The sequence below is a fragment of the Morone saxatilis genome, unplaced genomic scaffold (assembly GCF_004916995.1).
Source record: "Morone saxatilis isolate NCDOM2014 unplaced genomic scaffold, NCSU_SB_2.0 Contig14, whole genome shotgun sequence".
Taxonomy (NCBI): domain Eukaryota; kingdom Metazoa; phylum Chordata; class Actinopteri; family Moronidae; genus Morone; species Morone saxatilis.
In genome coordinates this window covers 8,332,560-8,343,888 of record NW_023339696.1, presented here as the reverse complement: position 1 = coordinate 8,343,888, position 11,329 = coordinate 8,332,560, and the positions used below count along the sequence as shown (strand labels likewise).

General features: G+C 39.5%; 1 protein-coding gene across 1 annotated transcript in view; it reads right to left on the bottom strand.

Moving 5' to 3' along the window:
- Nucleotides 1–2,569: 2,569 nt before the first annotated feature.
- The window catches only part of LOC118323327 (paralemmin-2-like), a 30,767-nt gene continuing 22,007 nt past the window's right edge, over nt 2,570–11,329 (bottom strand). Inside the window, exons 4-8 of the mRNA XM_035655276.1 lie at nt 8,818–8,936; nt 8,240–8,384; nt 7,288–7,312; nt 5,322–5,402; nt 2,570–4,622 (exon numbers count right to left, since the gene is read on the bottom strand). Of these exons, the coding sequence (XP_035511169.1) occupies nt 3,766–4,622; nt 5,322–5,402; nt 7,288–7,312; nt 8,240–8,384; nt 8,818–8,936 (1,227 nt within the window). The 3' untranslated portion in view covers nt 2,570–3,765. The remainder of the gene's footprint in view (nt 4,623–5,321; nt 5,403–7,287; nt 7,313–8,239; nt 8,385–8,817; nt 8,937–11,329) is intronic.

The window sequence follows — 11,329 nt, the reverse complement described above, 5'->3', positions numbered from 1 at the left end:
TAGTAGTGCTAAAGAGCAATGTTTCTGTCTTCGTTGCACGTGCACACCTAGGGGTGACGTGATTCCTGCCAACAGTTGTAAACATGGATGTAAACAATGCAGTTTTCAAAAGAAAAACTGGGATGAGGAGGGAAATGCATTCAACACATTTGTAATATACACAATGTGTTTTGATGAGAAACACTGAGAACAGAAACTTTGTTATTTTATAAGAAAACTCTGCAGGGCACCTTTAAGGCCTGTACTTTAACACTTTATAGGCCCTTATCATGTCAGTTACATTAACACAAACCAGTTGATATACACTAAGCCTGGAGCTTCCAGGGCCCCAGAAAGTCTGTGGCCCCAGGGCAGTTGCCTGCTTTGCCCTGTTGGTAATCTAGCCTTGCTACAGCACCTTCATAAGGATGAAGTGCAGATCTTTCTCTTGGCTTTGGTGTTCAGTTATTGAGATTGCTTTAAATGCCTGTCTTAAAGTTGTCCAGTGCTTAATACTTTTCCTTTTTTCCAGCATGCTTATGTGTTGTTTTGGTGACTTTTCTCCCCCGCTGTGACCTAGCACAGCCAATTCTGCTGACAAAGGGAAAGAGTAATCGGCTTTACTGTCTGTTTTGGCACGCACACTATGTACAGTATCTGCCAGCCTGGCCGGACACAGAGACTCATCTTCTTACCAGTTTTCCTGTTGAGAATTTTTTCCATCATTCTGTTTGGTATAACAGACCTTCACTCATTGAGCTAATGCCTGTTATCCCTGAGCCACATTGACTTGAACGGTTTGTGATTATCCCTGTAATAACAATTTAACTCTTTAACTGGACAAGCATTATGTATTTACACTGATGCATCATAACATGGATACACAATGCCAGGGATCTCAAAATGCTGACCTTGGGGGCCATTTTCGGCCCTCTACCCTCCTCCCCTCCAGCCTGTGACATGTCAAAAATATGACATAATCTGGCACGCAAGATATAAATAACAATAATAATAATAACATAATAGTTTTTTTCATATCAATTTAAACTATCCTTCATATAAAATTAAAATAAAACAATTCTATTTTAAAAAAGTATTTTATTTGATATAAAATAATGGCAAAGGTCAAAGGTGCAGATTTTGGGCCTTCATTTGTCTTTTGGTTGTGAACAACAAAAATGATACAAAATAATGACATAAAAATGGATAGAAACTGCTGTTTGCATGTTTTTGATAAATATGTTATTAATGGAAATATTTTAAGAATATTGTGCTTTCTTGGTGTACTTAAACGTTCAGGTTGCCCTCCTATGAGATAACAATACCGGCACTGGCCCAAACAAATTTGAATTTGAGACCCCACGTACTATGTGCTGTCACTGAATAATTATTTAACATACGTTCTCCTTCATATAAACATTGTTGCAATATTATCTGGTTCCCTGTGCTGCAGGTTTAAATCTATGGACTATATTTACACCTGCATTTAGGGGCTTAATGCCAGTCACACTGCATGTCAGGATTACAAATAGCAGCACCTTACTGTACATAAAGCTCAGGCAACAGGACATATTAATGCACCTTAATGAGCTTAACCTGTTTATTCCATCCTCAACATTTTCTCTGCTGTTGTTATGAAGAAGGTTCTTACAGATTACTTTAAATGCTATTCAAAAATAATTAAATACCATACGATACTATTTAATTGACATGCAATTTCATGATTCCATTATCCAGTATTATCAAATATGATAGTGGCAGTTGTGCTAGTAGTAGTAGTAGTAGTAGTATACAAATAGTATCAGTCTTATAAATATTTAAGGTGAACATAAAGTTTTGATGATTACGACATCGGTGATGGGAAGTAACTAAATACATTTACTCCAGTATTTTACTAAAGTATAATTTTGACATCTCTACATGACTATTTACATTTTATGCCACTTTTTTTTTGTTACTCCACTACATTTCACAGATACTGTACTTTTTACTTACAATTGATACGTATACTTACTTTAAAAAAACACTGCTTTTTAACATTTTAAATGCAGGACTTTTACTTCTCACTGAGTGTTTTTAGACAATGTTATTCCTACTTTTACTTCAGTAAAAACATCTGAGTACTTCTTCTTCAAGCACGGTATGACATGATCTTTAACTGTACTGCTGCTTTTATCTTACTGACCACATAAAGCTTTACTATTAATATCTGCCACTGAATCACAGAGAGAAAAGAGTGAAAGTTAAGCAAACAAATACAAAGGTAGACACATAATGTAGAATTTTTAAAGGAAGAGACCCACCTGACTGTAGCGCTGCAGTCATCTTCAGTGCGTGATAGTACTGACCACAATGGAAATATGATCCAGCTCATCTACTTAGCACCTGTACCTTCCTGTCCTCGAAACGAAATCCTCTTCTTTGAGATGCACTGTGCAGTTTCAATGAATCACAGCAGCATTGTAGTGATTTAAGTGTATCTCTATTATTGTGTAACATTGAGATGTGCTGCATACTACAGTGTTTATTGTGTTTGTGTGAAATTGTGTTCAAATGTGGGATCTTGAGGAAATTAGACACAAAGAACATACTCATTATATTCTGTTTATAATCATATATTCCAGTTTACATCCACTGCATTAAATTCATTTTATACCAAATTAATACAAATTATACCAAATATTAAAATTATTTTCAACTAGCCACAAAAACAAGTCTGTAAAATGTTATTTTCCCACATGTTCTACAGTAATTTAACTGCTAAATTATATTAACATATTAATATTTTATCTCCCTATACTATTGCCCTAATGCAGCTTCAATGCTTTTCCTACAATGCCAGCAACACAATTCTGATGGATAAAATTGTTTCAAGTCTAAAACAATCTAATTTAAAAGCATAGTTTGACATTTTGGGTAAGTAACTTTGCTTTCTTGCTAAGAGTTGGATGAAAATATCGATACCAAAAGCAAGCCTGGCTCTGTCCAAAAGTAACACGATTCACCTACTAGCACCTCTAAAGCTCATTAAGTAATACATCAAATGTTTGATTAATGTAAAAGCGAAAAATGAATGATGGTATTTCCCCAAATTATTAAAACTATTAGCTTAAGGATTTGGAGACTAAAATACAACTGATTAAGGCTTAAGAAACTCAACAAGTAAAATGTGAATGACATTAAAACCCCCAAATTCTCTCTGTCCTCAGTGGTAGCTACAGCCCTGAGTAGTAATGGGTATGAAAGTACAAAGGATGTTACAAACGTCACTATTCTCTTTACTTTTCAAGACAGACACACTGGATCACACCATGATTACTGATTACTAATATTTGTGCTCAAAGCTGTAAAATATGCTTCTCCTGCTCTTTTCCATTCCTAGAGCAAACATGGAATATTTTCAGCTGATGCGGCACAGAACAAGTCCTAAGGCAGAAAGATATTGGAGTCTTAAGTATCTTCAAGCCTTCAGGAGGGCATGTTGAAATTCTCAGCTTTGTCCACCAGAGGGAGGAAGTGGGTTTTAATAGTACCTCGGAGCTTTTGTCAGTCCACAGCTGCTATAAAAGACCTACAACATAATAAATGTCTGCTTCTTTGGCAAAGCGAAGTGAAGTGCTGGGTGCTTAAAGCCAAAACCATCGTAACATAATACCAGATGGTGGTGTATTCTCTCATATTAGTCATTGAGGCAGCAATGCAGCACACAGTTCCTAATGGAAGGCACAGTATTATAAATGTTAGGATTAAGGCTGAAGAGGGGAATCTCTCCTTTCAATCATTTCCTTACATGACAGAGCAACACTGACAGGTCTTGCGCTTGGAACCTCCTCCCTCTGCTATACTGGGTAATGATGAATTATGCAGCTCCTTATCACCTTCCTCTCCCTGGACTTTAACTCCTGCCCCATTTCCTTCCAGGGGAATGTCCTGAAATACTTGGTCTTGGGACTCTTTCCCTTCCTGAGGTGAAGCAGATGTTTCAGGTCCTAAGACATGTTCTTCTCCTTCCTCAGTGATCATTACTCTTTCCACAGTAAGCATGCCTTCGTGGTCCTCTTGACCGTTTCCTTGGTCAGTTGTAGCATCAGCATATCCGAGGAACAAAAGAGTGACTGGGCCTTCCTCCAACATTTGATCCTCCACGTAACCTACTTCCCCTGCGATGTCTCTAACCGCCGTGATGCTTCTGTCCTCTTTCTTATCCTCCTCGTTTCCCATGCTTACAGCACAGTCCTCTCTCCTCAGCTCAGCTTCCAAGTCGTGGCTTCTTGAGCTGTCTAACTGCGTACTGTCCTCCTCTGATATGGCATGACAGGTAGAAAAAGACAGGACTTTTCCCTCTGGGGCTCTGTTGGCATCGACATTCTCTGTCTTTGTTTCCGCCTTGTTTGGTGTGACTGTGACCTCATCCAGCAGCACTTTCATCCCAACCCCGTCGATAACGCTCAAGATCTGCCCGAGCTCTTCGGTGGAGGGTTGACCTCCCACCCCACCAACAGCGTGGATGCTCTTTCTGCCATCGTCGAAGACAGTGGTAGCTGTCGGAGCACCAGCCGGTGTGAGCACGGGGGCCACTGACCTGACGACTGTGGCACCTGTCCTTGGGTCTTTCTCGACCTGCACTGCCAATGTTCCCAGAACTGCAACACAAGACAGAACGCGGTTTAAATTAAGAAGATAAAATGCTAGAGGGAAGACAACTCTCAAGGCTGATATTATAGATACAGAAGTCATTTGCAGTCGAGGTCAAGCTGCATCTTTTAATGTATCATAGGATTGGGTGTAATTAAAAAGTCCCAGGTCAGTATTAGAGCTCTGTATAACTAATGTGAGCCGGCACAAAAGACAATTTAGAGACACAATAAGCAAAATGCAGCAGCTTTTTACTCCACACAGCCATCCAGCGGGCATAAAAAATTAACTAACAGAAATAAGTGGGCTAAATATAACATTGTTCTCAGGCCGTTCACCTCAGTACCATCGTTAAGTCGTACCCTGAGGGCAGTGCCTCAGCGCATAAAATAAAGGGGTCATCATTTGCAAGAGGAGAATGGAGAGACTGACGATATTCTGATATTCTGTAGCCTAAATTGCTTTTTTTTATGGTAAAACTTTTGCCTCTGTTTAGTCACATAACCACAAAGGGCTGTAGTCAGATAGGACTTTTAAAAACCCAAGGGTTAGTTATAAGAGTTAATCTGCACTTCAAGGGACTCAAATTCTGAGCTAAAAATACTACATATATTTATGACCTCGGTATCCTAAGCCCTAGAAATTACGAGATACTAAATACTGATCTTTTTACAGCCACAGTTACAAAAAAGTCTACTGTGTCTCACCTGATCGGCCATCTTGCCCATTTTCATGAAACATCCTTTGTGCCATTTGTATAGTGAAGTGATCCTCAGCCTCTTTATTCACTGAAAGAGAAAGTGTTGCACTATAGATATTAAATTCAAACTAAAATTGAACTTTGCTTAGAAATCAGTATACAGATAAGACATAAGACAGCTGCCCCCACATTAGTGATTAACAGTCATTTTTGGTTTTGACTGACAGTGTTGTTGCTGTAATGTTATTGGTGCAACATCTGTGTGGAGTCCCACCTGTGACCTGAGCAATCCCTGCCTTATCCCATGTTTCCGTTCCTTAGTCACTATGTGTTGTGACTGGAATCGCAGTGTAGCATACAGAGTGCTGAGTTTACAGGACTAGCCATTCCTGAGTTTTGACAGTCATTTGCTGTCACCACAACTAGACCCATCAAAGACAGACAGCAAACGCCAGCTAGCCTAGCTTACACCTTTCACTTTGTATAATGTGAGATGAAAACTGACTGCTGACAAATGAGCTTAGCTTTGCTATCTTCCACTTTCTGAGTGGAATAGAAATGCAATCATACAATGGATCCTCTCTAATGAATGTGAATGTAAAGAACAGATGTCGGTACTAAAACAAGGTTATAAGAGTATATTGAAAAAGGGGGAAAAAACATGTATCTGTGTTTTTAGGGCTACTGACCTTATGAGTTTTAGAAACATAGAAGTGCTTTCATGTCATTATTTTGTCTTTTAATTTCCTAATGTGAAGTGGTAGTTAATACAATGTATATCAGAGAAAAGATAAATAGAACACAAAAATTAACTGGTTTGGTGATTGTCTGTGAAGAATTCAACTAATTCATTTTTAATAACCTAAAAAACAACAAAGAAAAAGTCAGCATCACAGTTCTTGAATTTTTAAGAAACATCCACTGCAACACACAGTAAAAATTATTGAGCTTGTTGAAAGCTAGTTAAAGCCAAATGTAACTTGAAGAAATGGGCGGGCCGCATTAGGTCAATACAGGGCAATGACATGCTTCTGTCAGTGGTCAACCACAGGACTTAAAGCTGCAGTAACTTTAACTACTAGTAGTGGTAGTAACTTTTATAAAAATAACTTTATGTCATATTTGGTGAAACTTTAACTATATCCTGACAGTAGTAAAAGCCAGATTCCTTTGGTTTGTCCTGCCGCTCCTAATAGCATTTACAAGAATCCACTGTGCCTGAAAACAACAATCAGAGCCAAGAAAGTCGTGTTACTACTACTGTCAAGGTATAGTGGAAGTTTCAGAAAATATGACAAAAAGTATTTTTTTTATAAATGTTGTTGTATAAAACATGTCTGTTTAACACTGCAATGGGAAACGACTCCACAGAGGTCGAAAGTTTAGACACTGTTTCACCCTATTTTGAAAAATAGAAAAAAACTGCACAATAGCAGTAATATCATCATAACTTCTTTTTTTCTTATCAAAAAGTATACACATTTTAGCTGGAATTTAGAGAGCAAAACAAAGCTTTCTCAAGCTTTTAATGTGCTAATATAACTTGCATGAATCCCAATTTTAATTCTGTGAATTAAGTTTTGGGGGAAGAAAGTCATTAGTATCAAGTATTATATAGTTGTTCTGTTATTGTTTACCTCCCGGGTTCTCTGTGACTTTGTGCACAAGGTGAAGATTGGCTGAAAAGGTTTGGGATAAACTTTTGCTCTTTATCGTGTCCTTGTGGAGTGAGTCATGCAGGCAGAATTTAAGTAAGTAATGTTGTTACAGTCAAAGTAGAGCTGTTTCTCAGCCATGGCTCCATTCTGTCACGGTGATTTAAATAACTATTCTTCATGCAAAGACTTAGTTATGCTAAATTAACATCTGTCAAGAGAGAATAGATTCTAGGCAGGCATAGTCAGGAGAGTGACAAAAATGAGATGGAAGCTGATGGTAAGCTGATGACGATTACCGCCCAGCTGACTTCTTACCTTGTACGTCCTCGTCAGTGCCAGCCTGTGGGTAAAGAAAAGAGACAATACTAAGTGCTCTCCCTGGTCAGACACTTAAAACAGACACAGAGTCTGCAGCTTTAAACACAAGCCCCCTCTTTCTGGAGCCCTCCCCAACTTGTGCCCTGCCATAAATATTTCACAGTCATCATCAGACAAGTGTTGAACCAAGCTTAGTCCCATCATGTTAAGACTGAGGTTATTTTACCCAACAACCATTTCAGTCCTGCTGTTGGTTGCCAGTGTCCGACTGAGCTAAATGTGGGCTGTACAGTAAACATTCAGACGAACATTTAGTGGAGTTTAAAGTTCACATGCAAGGATACAATTGCTCGATGCAAGAAAAACAATACAATATGTGATAAATATGGGCTCATGTTAATCTATTAAATGATAAATCCAGGTTAACTTTAGGTAAAGAAAATCAAACTGCAAAAGTGTACGATATTCATGGCAACAAGCCGTGCATCTGTTTCATCATTCACCAAATTCAGGGTAAAGCTCTGGTTAGAATTACTCATGCAGCGCTAAATCATTATGTGGTAGCACTGTTCTCTATTTGTTATTCATACACACTTCATTTGAAGTACTCACATCCCAGTTGTCATGCTAGTAAGATTCTTTTCTGCTTGCTGTACTATTTATTTATTGACCGCTCAACGGCCTGGGATGTGGCAAAAGGCCTGCATCCACAGACCTGTATTTAATATTCAGCCTTTGGGGAGAATTTGGGCTATGACAAAAATATTTTAGGGCTTTTTATTTATATCTCTAAATTTTCGGACCTAATTTTTTACAAGAAAACCTGGGTATTGTCAGAGAAAAGTGTGCACTGAATATGAATATGATCTCTCAGAAGATTATATGTATTTGAACAGTTTTGCCTGTGTGTGTGAATGTATGTTACTCTAGAAACATCTGCCTATCTCACCTGATAGTGGTTGTGTGTTCTGGCTGCGGCTGTACAGTTGATGGACTCTTTGTTTTCTTCTTGGAAGGCTTGTTTCTCCTCTTTGGCATCAGCTGCCTCGTCCTCCTCCTCGTCCTCGGGCGTCTTTTGACTTTTGGTTTGTTCCCTGACACAAACACATACACATTGGCACAGATGTAATGTGTGTCAACACAAAAAGATGCACATTAGAGCTCATAACACAAATGATTCAGAGCAGGGGAAGAAAACCGAGACGTTGTGAGATGTGTGTGTGTGTGTGTGTGTGTGTGTATGTTCTAGTCTATAATCCATCACATCACCTGTCACATGGCTGCCTTCTTATCTCGTCATGGTCGATATATAAATGTATCTGTGAGGAAAATACTGTACTCCATGCTTCATGGCAAATATTTCCATCTTTAGAAATGGACATGTGAACCTTGAATATTTTTTTATCTGTGTGCCAGCAGACAGTAGCTTAAAACCACAACTGTTGTAGCTCCCCTCTATCATGAATATCTCGAACACACCCACAAGTTGTGACTGCATCTGAATGAAGCTGTTAAAATGTGGCTCACGCTGCCGTGTGCTTGTCTGCTTCGTCTTGTGGTGGTGGACGGGGCCTAGAGCTGTCAAGTGAAGGCAGGACAGGAGCTGGAGCTGTTTCACTGAGCCACTGCTCCCTCAAGTTCTTCCTCTGTAAGAGAATGTGAGAGAGAAAAAAAAATATTAAGACAAGATCAAACTAAAGAGGAAGAAAGAGAAACAGACAGACACACAAAGTTGAGAGAGAAAAGAACAAAAAGTACATTTTATCTTGAGAGGTCAACATTAATCATCAAGTGCCCTTTGAGCTCACTCCTCAGTTTGTCGCCCCCTCTCTTGCTGTCTTGACTGACTGTTTGCTACGCCCCACCCCCCTTAGTTACTGTTGCTATGTTCCTATCAAGCTTTCTGGCATATATGCAGTTTACATTAATAATGGTGTCAGATTTACTTCAAACAATGGGTCCTTGATTTCAGACAGAATTTAGCATGCTAAATTTACAACTAAAGCTAACATTGCCCCGTGAGTTGGTTGAAAATGCTGTCTCTGGTTTCAAGCGGACTCGTTTTAAAATAAAAACCTCATAAATAGGCCTTAAAACTACAGTAAGTAAAGCGTTTCAGATTCTTCTTCAAAGAATGACCGGAGTCTTCCACAAGCCGGCCAGGCAGATATTGCTAAAGCTACTGAGGTAGTCACACAATACAATACATAGTGCCACCTGTACCAACAACAGTTTGCACTGCTAAAGCAACAGGTCAAACCAAAGTCAACATTGGCTTTTCAACAATGGCGAGAACTGAGGGACAAGTTATTATCTAGTTTGTTCGTTAGTGTTTTGTGGGGAATTTGTGGCTTTTATGTAGAAATATGTATTAATGAGACAGTTGGACACTTTTAAAAAGTCTTCTCCATTATTACCAACACTAGGTTTAATTAGCACTTGATGGCTACATGATATCATGCAAAAAGACTGAGGCTAAAGCTACATGTGGTAGTAGTGAATGTAAGCTCACACACTAATGTAGTTAGTTCACAATATGCTAACTCTTGGCCTTGGAAGTAACACTAGGTTACTGGTAGTATTTAGTCGGACAGGCTACCAATTGCAGCGTACGTTGGAGCAGATAAACCCTGTTTGATCTGTTCCTGCATTGTGACGTTTAGAAAAGACACTACCTTTCAAACAATTTGGATACAGAGTATTACTATTACTACAGTCCTGTGTTGTCTGGTTTACCATGTGTAGAAACCCAAAGCTTGACTATGCCCAAGCCAAACTATGAAATTACAGCAATGATGTCCTTCAAATGATGCACTAAAAACATTTTTTCCCATTAGATTACATTGTGAAAGAAGCGTCTGTAAAACGGTGGCTACATTTTTTGACCCTGCAAATCAGAATTTGAGCTATTCAGTAAGATAACATTTGGATAGTCTAGAGGAGTGCTAAACTGGAAGTTTATCTGGGTAATTTCTTTACAGCAGGAAGTGGCATTTTGGCTTCATGCTCCACTGAGCAGCTTTCATAGGAATAAACGGAGCACTGTCTCCAACGCTGTATCCAGTTCTCCTTTATACATCCATAACTATGTTTTGTTACAGTTTCTAACCTATGATTGGATTGGCTCTGGGGAGGGGTTTAGCGTTTACACCATATTCCACAATGAAAACATAAACATAACAACTAACACATTGTACATCGACACCTTCTGCCTTTGTTGACCTAGAGTACAGAAGCATTCATTAAGCGACAGACACACAGCGGGCCACCAGCCAGTCTGTCCTCTGCAACATTGGCTCCTCTAAAGACCAAACAAGCTCTGTGGTTCTGCCATTTTGGATCTTGCGGTGGATGAGTAAGGCCAGCAGGCTGTCTGTTGTCTGAGAATGACAGTGAAAAGGTGTCACAGCTCTGTGCCACAACCCAGAGCCCCAGACATCCTGCTCCTGCAGTTAAAACACAGTCTGCCACTCATGCCTGGCTATTGTGTGTGGGAGAGAGACAACCTGAAACTGCCCTTTTTTAAACACTTGAAGCCCCAAACTCTCTCCAACTCGCCACATAAATCTGTGCCATGTAACCATGCATGGGCCCCGCTCTTGGTGGGTGATAATAGACAGTAGTTGCAGCAGAGATGCAGAGAATACGTTGCCTTTTGGGCGGAGAAAGGGACAAATTCTGCCTCACATTTAACCACCACAAAGATGAAGAAGGCGTTAGTGTATCTTCAGGCTAAACTTATTCAACTGTAGCTAGGATGGTCTGTCCCTGCCGCAAGCAATGCACTTGCCCCGAGGCAACGGGTGGTTGGAGAAAGCAGAAATGTGTTGCGCACGGTTTGTGTGGGAGGCTGTTACAGTGTGCATGATGCAGCACTGGGCTACACAGATAATGTAGGTTGTTATGTGTTGTTTATTTTCAAAAGAGCATGTCCTGAAGGGAACACTGAAGTAGTTTATGTGATGCATAACAGCTCAGTGCAAAGAATCCCAACCCATACACAAATAATGTCCCCTTTTCCCTTTTCTGTCATCACCAC